We start from the raw sequence: 21075 nt of genomic DNA, 5'->3' as shown, positions 1-21075 counted from the left end.
GCTGTATTCACATGTCTCTCCCTTTTATCTGAATGGGGTTCATGTACACGCTATGGAAACTGGCCCACTTAGATGTACAGACCTGGTGTTTGAGACAGAATATGTGAGTAGATGGTGTTCGTTTTTTTTATTATTGGGAGTTTAGGTGGATGCCAATTAGCAAATACAGAAATATCCCATAAAAAGCAGGTTACTACCCAGTAGATATCTATCTGATATCCAAACAATATATGACAATAGACCCAAGCAATGGATTACAAGATGCATGCTGATGAATGTGCTAGTTAAAGGGAAATCCCGAAATAAAATGGAATCCCCCATTATCAGACAGTAGGGAATCCCCAGTGAATAATCTCTGCAAGATTTCAGCTGTTTAGGCAGAGCCTGAATGATCAGTTAAAAGGAAGATTTATTAACCATTTCAGATCTAATAAACTTAATTAGCTAAGTATTAGCAATCCTTGAGAATATATAGCAACATAGTGTTTACGTAGGGCTCATGTGAAGGCGACATATTGTGCAGCTATGTGTGTGTATATATTATATTATATTTGTGATTATTGTGAAAGAAATATTCTTGAATAAATGTGTTTTTTGTTGGTAAAAGTAAGGTGTATGCCGCCTATTATTCCCTTCGTATTAGATACAATAGATTGCTCTTTATTACTCGTGGCCAGACAGTACAGCTCTGTAATAAAATAAACCGTTGTGCCAAACCATCTCATTATAGAGAATTAATGCTGTAGTGCTGCAGGGTGCCATCTAGTGGCAGAGTATATCATGGGCAGAACAATGGATAATGTTTGTAAAAAGGCAACGTAAACTTGAGATGTATTGCTATATGTTTGTTTTTTCTTAAAGATTAAGGACACTTTTCTGAGAACTTACACTGAAGCTATCCAGAATTACGATGGAAATGATGAAAGGAGTCGCGCAGTTGATGACGTTCAAAAAAGTGTAAGTTCCAATCTGTATGTAGGAAATATCTACACAATAATAAAAGTTTATTAGCTTTGAGAATCAGGGAGATGGGTAGTAGGGTGTAAACTGGTCCTTATGGTATCAAAATGATTAACCCATTATGCAAGACACAAAATGCTGCTAATACTACTATTGCTGCGCCTAATGCTACTACTACCGCACCTACAACTACTATACTCTACGATGATGCCTACATCTACTACTATTATGCCTACTATTACTTATATTATTAGTATTCCTTCTGCTACTCCTACTATGCCTACTGCTACTCCTACTATTTTAGTACTCCTTCTGCTACTTCTACTATTACTATGCCTACTACTATTACTATCTCTTTGCCTATTGCTATTACTGTGTGTACTATTCTACTGCTACTACTATGATGCCAACACCAATTATTACTATGCCTACTGCTACTGTTATACTACTCCTACTACTACGATTCCAGCGTTTACTATTACTATCTTCTACTACTCCTACCATTAGTACTATTATTACTATGCCTAGTACTAGTGCCATGCCTACTATTATTATTACTATGATTACTACTATTACTATGCCTACTACTACAACTACTATCACTACTCTTACTATTATTATGCCTACTACTATGCCTACTACTACACTACTCCTACTATTACTATGCTTACTATTATTACTATGCTTACTACTACCACTACCCCTACTGTTACTATGCCTACTACTACTACTATGCTTACTACTACTACCACTACTGAAATATTGAAATAAAAAAAACTGCAGAATAAAACTGTCAGAATGCTTTGTGTTTTTTTTTTTTCTTCCGACTTTTCATCATTTTTTTAGTCTTAGCTGTATTCTCCTCTGAAACTTTTCTAGGTTTTCTTCCCTCCCACAATGTGCTAGATGAGCCAAATTCTTACTACTGGTATTATAAAGCACAGTGTTTTTTTTCTGATAAGTTTCTGTTACTTGAAGTCTTAGCCTCAAGGTGGTATTGGGATCTTATACCACTATGATATGCACTAAATATGTGTTTAATCTTTTTCTTTTTCCTTGTAGTTGCGTTGTTGTGGAGTTCAGAGCTACACCAACTGGACTAACAGCATTTACTTTCATGAACATGGTATCCCGCCCAGCTGCTGCGCAAATATGAGCGACTGCAATCCTTCAGATATGCGCAACATGACTATTGCTCCAACTAAGGTGTATCAGAGGGTGAGGACACTATTTCTTCCATGTGTTCTGTACTTGTTAGAATCTACGTGTTTATATAGAGTATTTCACAACTTTAAAGAAGCCTGTCTTTTTTTTTTTTTTTTTTGCTACGGGGATGCATTTCTTGCACTGTCAGCAGGATACAGTTCATGACTGAACTGAGCAGAGATCCTGCTGATCTGTGCATAGCATGATGGTACAGGAAAATAATGATGCATATCCTCACTGACCCAATGCCAATTCTGTTCTGGTGACGCCTGGGTTCCTGCTGTTCTCTGCTTTCAGGTCCTGCTTGATGTGCAATAAATAGACTAGAAGTGCCAGCTCAGTCAGTGACTGACATCAGTGGGGACCCTTCTCACCAGCACCTGGCTGACTGGCATCTATTACATGTTCAGTAGAACCAAGAAGCAGCAAGGGCCCGGGCAGCATCAGAATGGGACAGGTGGGGAATTGGGAACTGCTATTTATATTCCGCTGCCATGCTGATCATTATATCCGGCAAAATTTGTGCCCTGGAAAATACCTTCAATAACTAAGACCTATAGAACTCTAAAGGAGCGCAGTATGTCCTTGTGGTTGATGGTGTTATGAAGAGTATTCTATAAGAGAGAACAACAGGCACGCTGCCATGTCACATACAGCAAACTGACTAGCACTCTGCTGGATTCTGTCATGGCTTCTATTACTCAAATGGCACAAAACTTTACAACGGACAAGTTTCACTGACAGGCCGCCTTTCTCTTACTTTTCATAAAAGGTTTGTATAAGGTTTTTATTCTAAATAAATCGATTTTCTTTCAGGGCTGCTATGAACTGGTCACTAACTTCATGGAAATTAATATGGGAATTATAGCTGGAGTGGCTTTTGGAATTGCGTTCTCACAGGTAAGAATAATTGATTTCACAAGCATGAGCCGTTTCAATTCACATGTGGCAGAACGCCAACTTCCATGTCATTTATAGTTCTGCTCTCAGAGGCAGAGGGCCATTTTGGTCGATCCTCGGGTGAATATAACATCTGTATTCTCCTAGGATAATGGAAGGGCAGGGTGACCGCTTGTCGCGTTTCCTGCAAGGTCAATTAGAAAAGCCTCACATACTCAAGTGGAAATTTGACATAGTGACATTGTAACATCAACATACTTGCAATTGTATTGATCTCTATTGCTATAGTACAGATAATCCATAATTTCGTAGCATCAAACGTACAAGAATCTTCATAATCTTCACAATCTTCATTCGAATCTATATAATTGTAGAAGAGGTACAAATCGTTTTTGGACATGTTTGCAATCAGATACCATTACATTATTATGGACTAACAGGAAAACAAAATGATGTTAAAGTTAATAGAAATCTAATAGTATCTATAATATATTGGCAGCATTTCCTGTGAATGGTACAATGATAATACAGAAATACAATCAAAAACCTTCACAAGCTCCCACAGCAAAAAATAAGTGTAGAAAAACAGACTTTTTTTCACAGACTAAAGATTACATATTATATATACATAAATCAAGTTTTCAGTGTTTTTTTTATTTTTTTATTTTCCATTTCTCGATTTGTATTGAAAAATCTTGCAGTTTTCACACTGGCCGCTGAGGCTCGTGATACCCAGATAATTTCTATTCTCAAAAGAACAGTTCTTAGCAGTCATATCATTGTCATCACAGGCAGGGTCACAATGAAAGATAACACCTTTATGATAATCTGATACATCAATGACAGTAGATGATGGTCACAATTCATCACCTCCTCTCTACACAATGTCCCCTGTACAGGACACACAACATACCTAGAGCACTATCCCATAAAGGTCAATGAGTTGTCTCCAGAGTGTAGGTTCCTATGGACAAAATATAAAATAAGAACATTTACAATTAGAAAATAAAAATAGATTAGAAAAGTAACAATGTATTTCACGATCTGACTTTATTTGATAGAATAAAATATAGATGATACATTATTTTCTGGTGACATGATATTCGCCATGTTGGAATGCACATGTTATCTTATCTACAGTTTTGTAGCTAGTATTCGTCAGTTTCGTGTTAATGGATAGTGGCGACCCCTGTCTGACTTTGGGCCCCTCATTCACCTGAACACCTAATGGCAGTACCATGTGCTACATACTGTGCTGATGGCAGCCTTGTCTTTATGTGTATTGAGGTAAATAAAAACAAGCGTTGAAGCGTGCGTTCCTCTCCTTTAATGAATGGACAGTGACTTGTATTAGCGAGCAGACTTGTCTGTAATTTTATTGCACTTGTTACCATTAGCCAATGGAGTGGCTCTTAACTGAACATAAAAGCCTTCGGTATTTCGTTGCGTTTAGTCGATAAATGACAGGCACTCCATTTTTCATTATAGATTTGTACGGCTACACGGTGACTGTGATTTGTATTCAATGGCCTGTAAATTCCTATACATTTAAGCCTCGCCGGGGGATGTATTAATATTGGCCTTATATGGATCTTGCAAGTTAAATATAGACCATGTAGACATTACCCTACCACTTCTACCAACATGGAGTTATAAGAGAAGATGCACTAGTGTTGTTCTTTCATGGGCAATACAAGTATTTACTAAAATAGACATGTCAGGAAAGGAGACAACCTCTCTTTAACTACAGTGTGTGCCTGAAAGGGAACATATCATGAATTACATTGTAATGCTGTACATTCAAGCATGTAGAAAGAAATATTAGGGCACGTTTGAGAATGTATTCACTCCAGTTTTCTGTTGTAGGAACATAAATGCCATATTCGTGACGCTCCTGCAGCTTCAGTTACAGAACGCGACGTGTTAGTTATTTATCTGCTTAGAAAAGTAGTAGGGAAAAAACAAAATCTGGTAGGACTTTTAGCCTGCAGTACCTATAGGATATATTCACATATGAAGGTTTTGATCAGGTTGTTCATAAGGTTTTGACACCAAGGCCAGAAGTTAAAGGGAGTACCCACTCCTCTTAACATATTCAACTGCCACCACCACATTGCAAAGCATATTACGGTACATCATACCCTTTTTATATATGTCACTTTTGTAGATTTGGGAGAAAACAATTTTTAAGTCTTATATAAATAAGGTAGTTGGTGCACTGGGGGGAGGGCCTTCAGTTCTCTGTAGCACTACTTTTTTCTTCATATCATCTACTGCACCACCCTGTGCAGTGAGAGTTGATCCTACCACGGTTATGACATTACCAATCCTACTTGAGCAATGGAACTAGGGTATTACCTGGGAAAATGGGGTCCATAATGGGGTCCGTGTGGTTTCCATTCGGTTTCCGCACAAAATATGTGGAGAGAAAAGTGTTGCTTGCAGGACTTTACTCTCCGCATGTTTCGTGCAGAAACATAGACTGTGGGGTCTGTGTGTTTTCCCAGGTAACCATTTTTCTATACATATAGGTTTCCATTCAGGGGGTCTCCAACCGGACCTCCCGAACGGAATCCCGAACGCAGATGTGAACCGGGCCTTAGATACACTCCAGCCTGGTGCATTAGGTCAGTCAGTAAACACACGCCATAACTCTGGTATTTGATACTTGTTACTATTTTATATGTTTTTGTTGCTTTACAACTGATCATAAAATTGATGGTGCAGACTGCTGTAAAGATGGAAACAAAAGGTTTGGTGTCCCTAACCCTATATGTATTGTGTGTTTCCTAGGACGTTTTCTTCACTGTAGTGTATGTAAGCGTATACAGCATGACAGTAAATAGAACTAAATGCTATTACAGTATAGGTTTTTTTCTAAAACGGGAAGATTACTACAGCCTGTGAACCAAGATGCCCCCATGTGCACTAGGATCTTATGTTTTGAGGATAAGTGAACTAATCGCCTTGACTTTCTGTAAATAGTCTTACAAGGCATGTGAAAACGTGGTTCATTAGGGGTGGGGCTGAGTGCACACAAGGCAATCTGTGTGGTATTACAATCCTGCAATGTCATGAACATTCTAGAACTTATGCAATAGTTGATTGATTTGATCTAATTTACATAATTTCCAAAGGGTTTGTCCTGAATATTTTTTTGAAAAAAAATTTAGGCCGGGGAAGGTAAAAAAACAAACAAACAAACAAAAACCCACACCATTAAAAAACATATTCGCCTGTCCCCATGTCCTGGTGCCTCCCAGTGCAGTACGATGCCTCCTGCCGCTGAACTGTTTTCTTCTGGTGGAAGTCCCCACCGAAACGTGACCACTGAGGCCAATCAGTGGCCTAAGGAAAAGGACACGGGACGCCACAGGTGGCGAGGAATTTTGGCAAAAATAGACAGCTGAGCAGCAGGACCGTACCATAGTGGGAGGCACCGGGGCATCTGGGGACAGTTGAGTAGGAGTTTTTTGGTTTTTTTTCTGTACAACCCTTTTAATGTCTCTGTATAAGTCTGGTATAACGCTGGCGTTACGTGTTAAGCAGTACCACAGCGCTCGTCCTCAGTATGCTTATTACTAAATGTATTGAGTGTAGTATGGATATATCGGTAAGAATAATTTTGGATTACTTTTACTTTCCTTGGCAATTTTTCTCTCAGCCTCAATCTTCTCCTCTTTTATTTGTCTTTTGCACAATTTATTTTTCTCCTTATAGTTTTTTAATGCTGTGTCGCTACTTTCTTGTTTTAGTACTTTAAATGCTTCCTTTTTATCCCTCATTGCATTCTGTACTGTTTTAGTTAGCCATATTGGTTTTCTATGATTTCTAGCCCGCTTATTCCCATAGGGTATGTGTTTTCTAGTGCTCTTATTTAGTATACTTTTGAAGATGTCCCATTTAGTTTGTGTTCCCGTCACGTTGAGGACATTGTCCCAGTTTAGGCTGCTAAGCTCCTCTCTCAGCTGGTTAAAATTTGCCTTTCTGAAGTTTAGTGTTTTTGTACCCCCTCTAATGAACGTCTTCTTAATGTGTACAAGAAAACTTATTATGTTATGGTCACTATTACCCAGATGTCCCCCAACCTCCACTTTTGACAGTGTGTCAGGTTCATTTGTTAAAATTAGGTCTAGTCGTGCCTCGCCTCTTGTTGGCTCCTGCACTAGTTGCGATAGGTAATTGTATTTTATTACTGACGAGAACCTGTTTCCTTTGTTGGATCTGCAGGTTTCTTCCTACCTTGCTTGGTGATTTATTGTAAATGTATTCCATAACTTTATTAATAAGCATACTGAAGTGGTATTCCTTGTATAGTTGTATTGTATTTGCATTTCAATTTGCATTTTCAATGAGAGAAGTTTAGTGGCTGCAAAATGTTATATCATTATGATAATGGTTGACGAATAAGACAACTAAATGTAATGAGCTTGATAAATCTCATCTGAATAACCTGTTCTGTATATGGAGGTGGGCTGCTGACTTAGAAAGTATTTATCAGTTACAGGAGTACTTGAAGCTCCTGGGCCCCAATGCAAAATGTGTGATATGGCTTGCTTCATTTAGAATAGTGGTGTATATTTTATGTGGCAGAGGGACCTTTGCATCCCCCACCCTGTTTAGGAGCCCTGTAGTAACTGCACCCCTGATAGCTACCTCCCTGGTACAAGACTGGTGATATCAGTGGAGATTCATGTTCCACATTTGTTCACATTCAGGTTATTGCAATGAAATACAGTCTAGATTTCACAACACCACAGTCCCTTATGAATGTGTGACACAAGTAAAGTTATATAATGTACATACCTGCAGTGGATCTAAGTTGCTGAATTTCAGGTACTGGAATATCACAAAATTGCTAGACCAGGGATTGTACAGTATGTACAAGTATGATGAGCCTTAAGGAAGCTTAATGGGCATGTAAATTCTATTTGTATTCATGATCACTTTGAAATTGGATCAACTATACAAAATCCTATAACATTATACTCTATAAAGACTCCAGAACCATAATCTGATCTCAAGACACACTATCAGCTGGAAGTAGCTCAAGTGTCTTGTACACATAAGATTTGAATGTTTATATATGGCATACAGCATGTTCTGTTGTCTGAACTATCACTTAGTGGACCACAATTACTTATCAGCTCACTGACAGTTGGCGGCAGTATGTGATGTAGATGGCGTATACTGCTATACCATAAAGCCCATGATCTGGCTGCTCTATACATGCAAGCATTAGCTGTCCAAAGTATGGTAGGTGGCCGCACTGATCAGATTTTATGTGAAATGAAAATGAATTTCAAATATGGATCTCTTGGGGTACGTTCACACAGTGGAAACGGCAAACAAATTAGAGGACGACTTCCACATCAAATTCCTCTTCCGTTTTCACCCCTCCAGCCACTGCTAGCTCCGGGTTTTGGCAGACCCAATCAAAAATATCCAGTGAATGCCACAATTCATAAAGAACATCATATCTGATATCTCTGTGTGGACAAAGACATTGCCGTGAATTTTACGGGATGCAAATTGGGGGTGCAGCGGATCTCATACTGTCAGAACAACAAACTGAGAGTGTGACCTTAGTCTTGCTCATATATATATATATATATATATATATATATATATATATATATATATATATATATATATATATATATATACACTGTAATGACTGGTTGAGTGTATACATCAATCCTATTACCATACATATACAACATTAATCTTAGTCTTCTTACACTTTTTAAGAAACTTTTTACCCGAAAAATCACAAATTTAGGCTCCGTTCACATGACATGTGAAATTAACTAGATACACTAAGACCTCACCCCAACTTACCTTTAACCACTTGCTTCCCCAAGAAGACACAGATACCAGGTTGGAAGTAAAGGCCATAGCGCCATTTTCTTATTTATCATTTTACATCCATTATGTGAACAACCTCGTCCAAAACAGAACACCCGTAAAGATGAAATCAATAACATTAGACACCACTTATCATTTAGAACAACACCCGCTTAGATATAACAGTAACCCGTATATAAGGAGAGGTCCCTGAAGGCACTACCTGACACCATATCTCCAGACCTCCGATTTATTTACCCCCAGCCGTAGTCCACTTGGCCCAGGGGCACCAGCATCGGAAGGTAGATCCATCATGGGTACCCTAACCTCAGGACTTGTCCAACCAGTCTGGTTCCCAAACCAGCCTCCAAAATCCATCCAACCAATTAATTTTCCCACTTGTGCTTCCAAAGACCCCTCCTGTGCATGCTGCCATGCCAAGAACTACCGAAAAAATAGGGAGGGAGGGCGGGGAAATTTAACCTGCTCTATATAACTCCTATTCTGCAATGTGACCCCCCCCCTCCCCCCGCACACTCCCCTCCTATATAAGTGTGTATAATAAACAAACCCCAACTCCTGCCCTTAATCTCAATTCTAAAAAAACCTGACCTAGTATTATGTTCCTCATACATTTTATTGTCATGAACCCCATCCACTACCCCTTTGGGTCCGTTACGTGAGGCTTTCTTTTGCTTCATGGGTTGTTATACATGCAAACTACCACATAGTGTCAACAGCAGCTCATGGCAGACACCTCCGGACTTTGACATTGACTTACAATGTGGTCTGTTGAGTTTTATCATTTCATGCTTTTACAATGGACATTTGTTGTAATGCTTCCTCTCACTCTTTCCTTTTACCATGCACATGTCTTACAACTTCTATGCTAGGTCTCACTGAAGAAACGCTCTTTGCAGCATAGGATGACTTATTAGTCATGCATAATTCCCTTGAAGTTCTGGGAAAGATATGCAAATGAGTTTTTCTTGATCTCTGCCCCCAGTCCCACCTATTGGAGGGGGGCTTCCAATTTGTGAATGTCTTACTTTAATGAAGGCTTGTGAGATGGCTTGGGATGCAAGCCACAGAAAAGATCTTCCAAAAGGCAAAGGCACCCACCTGTAGACCACTATTTTGGGGTTCTTTCCCAAAAAAAAATCACATCAGTGCAGAGGCGAGTCATGTGGGTCAGGAGTGGTAGTATATCTCTGGAACATTACATGTATAATAAAAAATGAGTTCAGACAGCAATATTTACTATTATATAATAAGGAATGTTTTGTGAAATAAAAGTTAAAGGGGTATTCCCACGTCACATACTCACCAGTCTTCACTGCTGTAAAATCTTCTTTCTTCCTGGTTTCTTGCGTCATTTGGTGGGCGGGGTTTCATAAGCAACCTGCCGTTTAGCTCCGCCCTGTACAGGTAACTCCATTCTGTACACTGCCTGTCTCTGCCATAATGAACACAATTGAATTAGCTAATTCTGTAGAGGTTTTCTTTGCAGCAGATGCCTCATTTACATAACAAACAATTACAATAGAAGATAACACCTCTATATCATAATCATTTCATCTACAACTCACCATAGATTCTCCTTCCCATTCTATGTACAGAACATGCCTAGAAAACTCTAAGTGCTATTAACAGAGCAATGGAGAAGCTCAGGCAAGATGGCAGGCCCCTTAATCTTGTACAGAGAATAGAATAAAACATCTACAGTCAGATAATTAAAACAGATTAGGACAAAAAATATTTGGTTTCAATAAATAATAAACATTCCCTTTAAGGTGTCCATGTACAATTATAGTTTGATGCAACCTGAACGTCAGTCATTAAGGATTAGTGTTCTATGTGTGTTATCTAATCGATTAGTTCTGACCAGATGAAATTAGTTCCACCCGTTGTAACAGATTAAAGATTTGCTTTGAAGTTTTTCCTTTGGTCATACTTGTTAAACTCCACAATGCTCAAATTTAATCATCTCTCATGCGGAGAATACATGTGAGCAGCCCATATTAAAGATACTTGAAACAATATATATAATATATACTTGCTGAGAAAATCATTTCCCAATGCTCCAAGTATTGAATACCCAAAAATAGGGCATCACAGTATTCCTGGAGGTATGTCCACTGGTCTACAGCATCTTATGTATTTGCTGGACTCTACGGGGCTCAGAGTAGTCACAAACGCACTGTCATGTTTAAGGGGGTTGTCCACTTTCTAATGTTGATGTCCTGTCTTTAGGATAGGTCATCAATATAAGATATGCAAGGGATCGACCATAGGACCCCTGGAGATGAACTAGTCCAGGACAGCATAGCGAACGGTACTATTACAGAAAGTGGCTATCCACAAAAGATGTAAAAATATCCAACATACAAGTAGTCCAAACATTGATTATGCGTTTCAGGGCCACAGAGCCCCTTAATCATAGTTTGACAAAACCTGGACATAACACGAAATTTAAAAGCAAAACAAAAACAAATGGAGGCATGTTCATTATAACATGTGCAACTATTGGGGCATTATACTGTGCGGGGGCACTAAGGAGCATTATACTGTGCGGGGGCACTAAGGAGCATTATACTGTGCGGGGGCACTAAGGCGCATTATTCTGTGTGTTGGCACTAAGGAGCATTATACTGTGCGGGGGCACTAAGGAGCATTATACTGTGCGGGGGCACTAAGGAGCATTATACTGTGCAGGGGCACCAAGGAGCATTATACTGTGCGGGGGCACTAGTAGTTCATTATAACATGTGCAACTATTGGGGCATTATACTGTGCGGGGGCACTAAGGAGCATTATACTGTGCGGGGGCACTAAGGAGCATTATACTATGTGTGGGCACTAAGGAACAATATACTGTACGGGGGCACTAAGGAGCATTATACTGTGTTTGGGCATTAAGGAGAATTATACTGTGCGGGGGCACTAATAGTTCATTATAACATGTGCAACTATTGGTGCGTTATACTTTATGGGGGGCACTAATGTTCCATTAATGCCTCCCCATACACAGTGTAATGCTCCTTAATGCTCTCACACACTATAAAGACCCTTAGTGCCCCCACACAGTATAATGACGTGCTAATGCCACCCCACACCCAGGATGATTACACCTTATTGCCCCACAATGCATAACTCCAGGTTATCCCCCCCCCCATACACATTATAATGCCACATTAGTGCCCCCTATTCCCACATTGTATCAAGTTGACTACCAGGAAAGATCTAATTAATCTGAAATATTTTTTCGTGATTTTTCATGGCTAGACCTGGTGTGTGTCTTATAGTTGTTCGCATCTTGTTGTCCAACAAAATACTGTAAATGCTGGACGTGTTCAGTTACTGATGGCGGACCCGTTTCAGTAGAACTTTATTGATAATTGTTGAGTACCCCTGCTCTAGATGGATAATAATTGTTAGGTGACAAGCCCATCACTGTGTACAAGGATCTCCACCAGTCCCGTAGACTGAATAGAGCAACAGCGTTCGTGCTCGGCCGCCATTCCACTCGCATTCATTCTTGTTGGGGTTGTGGGAAAGGCGGCGACCCTCAGGGATAGAATATACATCACATCTTCAGCGGATAGCCAATAACTCTGTCTGATTATCTGGAATGTTTAGATATATTGGAGATTATTGATGCAGGAATTTAACAGTGTTTTTCCATATTATGCAGCTTTAGTTATTGTATTGTTCTAAAACAAACTGATAGGATGTTCGCTGGGAACTAGATGATATTTATTAAGATAAAATGGTAGATGATTGCCGCCTAATGTATGTATTATGCTCCTTTGTCTTTCAGCTGATTGGGATGCTTTTGGCGTGCTGTCTTTCTCGGTTTATCACTGCAAATCAGTACGAGATGGTGTAACATGGTAAATTTCCGATTTTTTTTTATATTTTTTTATTTTTTTCTCCCTCTGACTAGCGATAGGCCAGTGCCGTCCTCCATCACTTACAGGCCTTAAATTGTATTTGCTTTTAAATTGCTGAAGCGAATTCTGTGATTTAAAACTAATCCATTCAGCTGGAAAGAATGTGTCTGGCCTTATTTGTGTATGCGAGGCGCCTGCATATACTGCTCATGCAATGTATCAATTCAAGCAGAATGAATGCAATATTCTTAATATAACATTAGTGGCTATATAGTGGGCTGGTGCACGATATTGGTTTTGTACATTTGGCTTGATTGCCTAGAAATAGGGAAATATGTCTGTCATTTGCTTTATCATTTCAGCGGTCATTAACCTCTTGTTTTCTTCTTATTAAGCTTAAAGGGATATTGCCATCCTAACAAATAAGGCCCCCTATACTTTTTTCTTGCACAGTGGCACCCACTGAGCTGCTATGCAAGGAACTGGAATACCTCTTTGTTCACGTAAATGGGGTCATGCTGCAGTTCTATGTACAACGGGTGGATGTACTACAGTACAAGGAAAATCTGCATTAATCTCCTTTGTTCCAAAGACTAAGCAAAGTCAAAGACTGCAACCTGCAATCTGCCAGTGGGTAGCAGGGAGTGGAAATTGCTCTGACAGTCCTTGATGCTATTTTTGCTATGAATGGAGATCAACAACAGCATATTAGATTATTTCTATTTGTTATGTGACGGATATATGTATGCATTGAATTCCTTTATGAAATTTACTGTGAATCCTTACATTTTATACTGGTTGTATAGAGGGTATAAGCGTCAGATCACTGGGGGGCTAAGAGCTTTCAATCCCCTGGTCTCCTGTGGATAGGGGATAAGTGGCTTTCATGGCACAACCTCTTTAAATAGGCACTGAACCACTGGGCTAGAGCCGACAAGAGGTTGAGATTCTGAGCTCTCGTATGGTCTACCTCTGAACAGAGTCATAATCACACTTCTCTGCTCCTGCCTGAGACCACCCACTTGACTGTATACCTGAGACCACCCATTTAACTATAGAGACTTCAATTAGGAACTAAAACTAACTACATGGATTATTCAGGAATAGTGGGGATTATATGAAAAACTCCTTCATTTCTGGGATTGGAGCAGCACCTACAAAGAACTGAAGCTGCTGAAGGTGGTAAAAGGTCTTTAAGAGTACGAAAGACAATAAGTATGTCATTGCTACTTTTCCTTGTAAGGGGGCTGCCACACAATTTTCAAGGTCAGGGTTTTGAACACCCACACAGCACAAAAGCACGTGACATGGGAACTCTGCTTCCACACTCAACTGTCGCAATAGGCTACAAAGGAGAGAAGTGACAACTAGCTGCAACCAATGGCCACTTAAGGGTGAGTTCACACTGAGTATACGCCAGCTTATTCTGAACGTAAAACACGTTCAGAATCTGCGGCGTATAAAGCAGTTACCATTCATTTCTATGGGAGCCGGCATACGAGCGCTCCCCATAGAAATGAATGGGCTGCTTTTTTCACTGCAAGCAGTCTCTTTGAAGTGAATGGAAAGTGCTCGCATGTACGGCCATACACGCCGCCACTTCCCATTCACTTCAATGGGAGCGCTTGTAGTGAAAAAAGCAGCCCATTCATTTCTATGGGGAGCGCTTGTATGCCGGCTCCCATTGAAATGAATTGGATCTGCTTTATACGCCGCTGATTCTGAACGTGTTTTACGTTCAGAATAAGCAGCCGTTTACGTAGTGTGAATTCAATTCCGATATATCCAGAGCACTCACATCTGTGCCTACTGGCACTATACCGTGAACCTCTAATACACATTGGCAAACAAAAAGGTAACAAACCTAAGCTGTATTTTCTTTTTTCAGGATTGTGGGGACATTTAGAGCCAATGAAAATCTTATTAAATTTTGTGATTTAGTATACACAAAAGGTACAGTGCTTACACAAAAAAAGATGTAATAAAGCCCATATGCTCGCCCCTTTTTCAGAGCCTCCCACCTGTGATTGGGGCTTGCACCAAAGAGAGCTATGATTATATATAATTACATTGATGGTTACGAAACATGAATTATGACCCACATGCCTTTAAAGTCATATTTTTTCCTTTGTTCCATATATATTACCCAGGTGTCCAGCTCAGAAAAGTACCTGTTGTGTCTGACCTACAAACCACACACAAAGACCCCTGGTCTCTTTGTATTGCCCTGTTAATTAGTTGACTGTCACAAGTCAATTAACATTCTGGCTTTATTAATGACCTGTGTCATGTGGATTGATTTAACATAGACCTGAGTTGCACTCAGTCGGCTAGATGTAATAACACTTGGAATAGAACTAACTTCGACAATGAATGAAAACAACTAGACACAGGACTCACCAGACTTGCACTATGGAGTAATTGTCAGGATACCCCTAGAACCAGTGGTGTAGCCTGGCAGTCAGGAGCCACATCTGCCTACCACCAATGGTGGACTGCACCTGTACATGTCATTGCTTCTGATAGGAACGTACAGGAGCATCCCATCAGTAAACACGTACGACCGTGAGCAATGTGTGGCAGTGCCCTAATAATTTAAGGCTAATAAATATATTTAGTGAATAGATTATGGTCTTTTATGTACTTATTATATTTCTTTTTACTTTGTCTAGGATCCACCCTTTACTACATCAGGAGCTGAAGGAAACAAGAATGAATTTACAGAATGTTAGAGCACACAACACATTTACCAAGCACTCCGTGTTCCCATTTTGTAGTGTAACCATCCGTTCCAGTAAAGTTGTGCCATGAAGAGTAGCCTATATAGTGTCTAACTGCACACTTCCTTCCGGGAAGGCTTTTCGTATGATGGCACTCTGTGTGTTCTTTAGTCATACTGTAGTTGTATTGTTACTATGATAATCCATTAACTGCCTCGACCTGGCTGTGCATGCAGTGGCTGATACAAACGAAGGGACTTTCAGTCCTTACCAATGGTTTATTAAATGTTCCACACATTTAGATAAATCACTACATGGAAAACAATATAGCCTATCTAATCTTTTTTATATATATATATCTCTATATATTTATTTACAAGGCATACTTCTTTTTTTATTTTGCCGTATACCACATTAATTAAATCTGTGATATTACAATACTTGAAGAGTCATGTTGAACTATGTTGTGCTTTGAATGGCATCCAGTAGGCCTAAAGCTAGGCTGCACCCTGGATTCTTACTCTGTGCTGTATGCCTAATGCTAATGATCTTTGTCTAGTGAATTTTTTGCTTCCGATTCCAAGATCTTGTGTTTCACTGTTACTAAACTGTTGTTGCTTACTGTGAAGGCAATATATGAGCGCTTTTTTTATCCTTTAGTGTACAGGTAACCTCAGTTGTGCTGTCATGCCGATTCCTTTCATTCTTTCTTCCTAGCTAATGTTCCTCCTGTTTTGTTTTCCACATGTTGCTTTGGAAGTACAGCAACCAAATGAGATTTTCAGGAAAGTGTGAAAACTTAAGTAGAGATAAGAACAGACATTGGAAATGTTCAGACCTTTTTAAAAATAAAATTGGAAAATACGTTTTTTTTTTTCTTATAATGTCTCCATCTAGCATGCTGAGGAAAATGCTTTGATATTGTGAGCATTTGTGATATATATATATTAATAAACTGAACTACAAACAGATACTTCATTGTGCTAATTTATTGTCATCTTTTGTGTTGATACTCACCATTAAATTCCATTTCTTCAATATCATGTTAGTTATTTTCTGAGTGGGCTTATATCACTGTCAGTGTTCGCTCAACTAGTTGTGCGAGTGTATATTCAGGATTGTACTAGTTGGGACCTGGTTAATGATGTTGTAGTCATCAGTTATCAAGATTCCAAAGTCACCAGTGACACTAGGTCATGCAATGATGGAGAATGCTCCAGGGACACGATGAAAAGTTTTACTTCAGTAACTTGCACAGTTCCCTGTATTGCTCAACTTAGAAACCTTAATGGTCACTAACTTCTCAGACAACTTGGTCTTATTTTATAGAACATGCAATTCTGGGCCAAAATGTAATGCACTATATTTAAAAATGGGGCTGCCTTCTGCCTGAAAAGAAGTTTCCAAAGTTCCTGCCACTAGGTGTCTCCCTTCTAGCTAATTTGCTGTCCACTCTTCTGTTACTAAGGAAGTCCGTCCATAGATACATTGTTTCACTTATCTCAGTCAGTGTTAGGCTAAGGCCCCACGGGCCCACGTGATCGCATTGCGGTTCTTTCCACAGCGCTTTGAAGAGAAAGTTCACAGAGTTTTCCTCCGCGGACTTTCTCTGCCCATTATATCTACGGGAACGCCACTGGCGTTTCCGTAGTTATAATTGACATGCTGCGATTTACAAATCCGCAACGGCTTTGCAAATCACAGCATGTCCGCACTGCATTTTTCCCCACAAAGTGGGCATGGGATTCGCATGAATTCCATCCCCTTTGCTTGCACTGTAAAACGCTGCGAGTTTCCCGCAGCGTCTCCACTGCGGGCAAATCGCAGCGTTTACGTCCCATGAGGCCCTGGCCTTAGAGGGCCTTTTCTCTCTTCACACAGTGAATGGAGAGGGAAGGCACCGATTCTCCTTAGAGCCTGCACAGACGTGTCTGCAAACTGTGGCTACGTGCAAAAGACTGAGAATCCTACACCTCTCACAGCTTACAATGTAAGAAAAGTCTTCTATATACTTGTACTTCTAGCTGCTTGTGTAATTACAGATGGGATATTATTCACAGACAGCAAGCAGCTTTACTGATTCTGCTCATAATTTTTTTTTCTTGTGTTTTAGCTACATGTATTTGCAGTTCATTGTTCCTTGATTTCCTATATTACGGTCACTTTTCTTTGCGACTGTATAGTTACTCGAGAAAGAACCTGACTGCCCAGCAAGTTTTCATGAAAACTCAGGTACTCTATAAAGTACACCTCATGAGAAAAAATTAAATATGTCACAGTGCCCTTAGATCCTCATGTACAGTACCTTTGTGAAGCCTTAGACTGGAGAGACACATAGCAAGTTCATAGCGCGTTAGCTGCTGGAGATTCTGGCTATGTACAGTGGCAGTGTAATGGATGAGAGTTAAACAATCTTATTCACACACAGCAGAAAAAATTCTGCAGTGGACACTGTTTTGCACTGTGGGTTTTTAATAAGCAGCATGTCCGTTATTGCTGCGGGTTCAGCCACATTTATCATCCTTTGCAACTAGCTGAAATGTCCAATACAGAAATTCCACCGCAGAGCAGTCCTGTGTCTTACCCTTACACCTGAAATGCGTTGTTGCTGTAGACTTTCCTTATTCTCTAACAGAACCTTGTCATTATTCTCTGCTACATCTACAAGTCTTCTGGCTCACAATGCGGGAGATTTATCATGCCTTCTATGCCAAATCAGGATTTTGTGCAATAATGTGCAACTTTTTCACTTTTGTGCCACCCTTTCCACTGTTCTAAATAAACAGTCTTCATCAATCTACTACTCATTACTACAACTAAAAAGTGTGTACAGTTTTTACATCGGCCATACACAATAGATTTTAGACTGGTGTAGTGGCAGGTTGTGGACTGTCTGAGTTTCCGTTGGTCATACATAAACCTAAAACAGTTCATCCCATGCAGCCAACCATCAACTAAAGTTGGTCAGAACCTAAATCTGTTGAGCTAGATTTTTCTTCTGTGGATAGACTGACAGACCTGTGGGAGATTTTTGTATTGTGTTCATGTCTTTGTATAACTAACACCCACAAAGTCTCCGCTTTTTGGGATTTCAGCACTTTATTAGTATTGAATGACTTTCACTGGCTCATTTTCTAAGTGTCTGGGGTAGTCGAACACTTGTTGAAAGATTCATGGTTGTTCATATGTCCAACCAACCACAGTTCTCTTCAGATGAGCGATGGCAGTTTACAATCTGTTTGGCCAGCTTTAGGCTAGGTGTGATAGCTTTTTTGCAACACTCCACTTATATTCTTGATGCCATTATAGGTGTAGGTTAAAAACCATGAGACAACCCTTCTACTTTCAACTTCCCAGATGAGACTGTCAGGCCTTTGATATGTCTTACACCAGTCTGACTCAGACATACACCAAGAATCAAATGTCAATGAGTCGCTCAAAATAGACTACTGGAATTGGAAAGTATCAGATCATAAGGAACAGAACTACAACATGATAGTGCAGAACAACTAAGGTAAACAGCCATTACCCATGTACTACTACCTCTACAAAGGACATTTGGGGCATTTTTTGTGGTTAAAAGGACAATAGTGCTGATGCAAGATACCGAACTATCAGCTGTGAGCAGGAGATCTCACCACCTACCAAAGGAACTACCACATGTTTATCATGATAGCTGCATATGTCCCCCACCTCTGCAAAAATTTCTGCTGGTTATATCCACATGCTGTGACCCCCCTCCTCGTGTCCTACAACCAAGTCGGCTGTATTATTATTATTATAATTATTATTATTAACATCAATCTGCACAGAGAACTAAATGATCCTGCAGTGTGTCTGTGTTTCTTTTTTAGTTGCTATGATTCCTAGGATTTTTCTATCTGCCATGAGCTTCTATGTGTTTCTCTCTTGTTATATACTACTGTACCATCTATGAAACTGTATCACTGAAATTTCCCCATTGTGGGACTATTAAAGGAATATCTTATCTTATCTTATCTTACTCAGTCTATTTATATGGCAGATTTCTTCAAATGAATGTAGTTACTGCCTCACTAAGGCCTCCTTCTCACGACTGTGTTGTGTACGGCACGTGTTCCGTGAAAACGACACGGATGACACGTGGATTGTCCTCTGTGCTTTTGACTATCCCATAAATTGAAGTAAATGAAAAGACCCACAAATGCAGACAGGTATTCCTGCTCAATATTTTGTAGCTCTTCACTAAATCAAAAACTCCAGCTGTGTGTATGGACCCATGGAAATGCCTGTGTTCATATTTGGATAAGCAATTGTGGATCAAAAGTACTGTCGTGTGACGAAGAACTTAGTTCCCGAAGTCCCCTGTGACAATGTGAAAAGCCACAGGGCAATACTATAGGCCCATACTATATTCTTCCAGAAATTGATATGACTGTTCCAGTCATCTGAAGCTATGTACCTGCCGCAGAGACAACCCCATTCAGACTGGAACTGATTTTCAGTAGCAGAAATTTTGGGAATAAATTTCACTCTTAAAGGAAAACTAAACCTAGAAAAAAGCAGTAAAAGTAAAGAGGCGATAATTATGGCCATAGTTGGGTTCAGACTGCTGTTCGGGTTTCTGTCCTTGGTCTGCTTGGGGACCCAAAAGACGGAAAACCTGTACGCATAAAAAATTGCTACACGCGGAAAACGGGGACTATAATCCTTGCAGGACTTTTCTCTTTGACGATTTTAAGTGGAATAGGGGATGGACAGAGACTCAAACGCTGTTGTGAACCTAGCATAAGATATACAAATGATCAAATATTCAGGTACCTAGCTACAATCTGCCTCATATGGGAGGAGCATAAAAGTCAAAATGAAATAGTTTTTAGCCACATGAAACCTCAAATATCATATACACTACAAAGTGTGAGTGTTAGTTTTAACTTACAAATTTCTATAGGGAATAGAAGGAATTGTAATTCCACTTTTCTGCGGGTTGTTGGCGTCGATGATCCGCCTATATTCAGCAAATTGCTGCCGTCGATGGTTTGCCTGCTCCGGCATTTCGGCAGCTCTCAAGCTGTCCTGCTGCTGAACTTGTTCCTCACACCATGCCTGTGATTGTTCCAACATCTCATAGGCTCGCTGGGACGCCATATAATGAGCGTATTGTTGGTGTGGATGATCTGCCTGCTCCGACGTTTCGACAGCTGTCAAGCTGGCCTGCCGCTGAACTCGTTCCTCGTGCTGTACCCTTGATTGTTCCGGTATCTTAGCAGCTCGCTAGGAAGCCATATAATGAGCGTGTTGTTTGTGTTGATGATCTGCATGCTCCGGCATTTCGGCAGCTATCAAGCTGGCCTGCTGCTGAACTCTTTCTTTGCACTGTGCCTGTGATTGTTCTGGCATCTCAGCAGCTCACTGGGATGCTATATAATTAATGTCTTGTTGGTGTCGATGATCCCCCTCAGCTCCACTTGAGGAGAACTCTGTTTACTTAGGCTACCTTCATAGCTGTCGTTGTTTGCAACAAATTAGATTTCCTTTTTCCAGGCATGTTTAAAATTGGCAAACTGCCA

The 21075-nt window shown here is 39.9% G+C and overlaps 1 protein-coding gene across 1 annotated transcript in view; it reads left to right on the top strand.

Moving 5' to 3' along the window:
• Positions 1–16497, top strand: part of TSPAN7 (tetraspanin 7) — an 88186-nt gene extending 71689 nt beyond the window's left edge. Inside the window, exons 4-8 of the mRNA XM_075263980.1 lie at positions 862–957; positions 2023–2178; positions 2983–3066; positions 12734–12806; positions 15479–16497. Of these exons, the coding sequence (XP_075120081.1) occupies positions 862–957; positions 2023–2178; positions 2983–3066; positions 12734–12802 (405 nt within the window). The 3' untranslated portion in view covers positions 12803–12806; positions 15479–16497. The remainder of the gene's footprint in view (positions 1–861; positions 958–2022; positions 2179–2982; positions 3067–12733; positions 12807–15478) is intronic.
• Positions 16498–21075: the final 4578 nt, after the last annotated feature.

Source organism: Leptodactylus fuscus, chromosome 2, assembly GCF_031893055.1.
Source record: "Leptodactylus fuscus isolate aLepFus1 chromosome 2, aLepFus1.hap2, whole genome shotgun sequence".
NCBI lineage: Eukaryota > Metazoa > Chordata > Amphibia > Anura > Leptodactylidae > Leptodactylus > Leptodactylus fuscus.
This window is presented reverse-complemented; position numbering and strand designations above follow the sequence as displayed.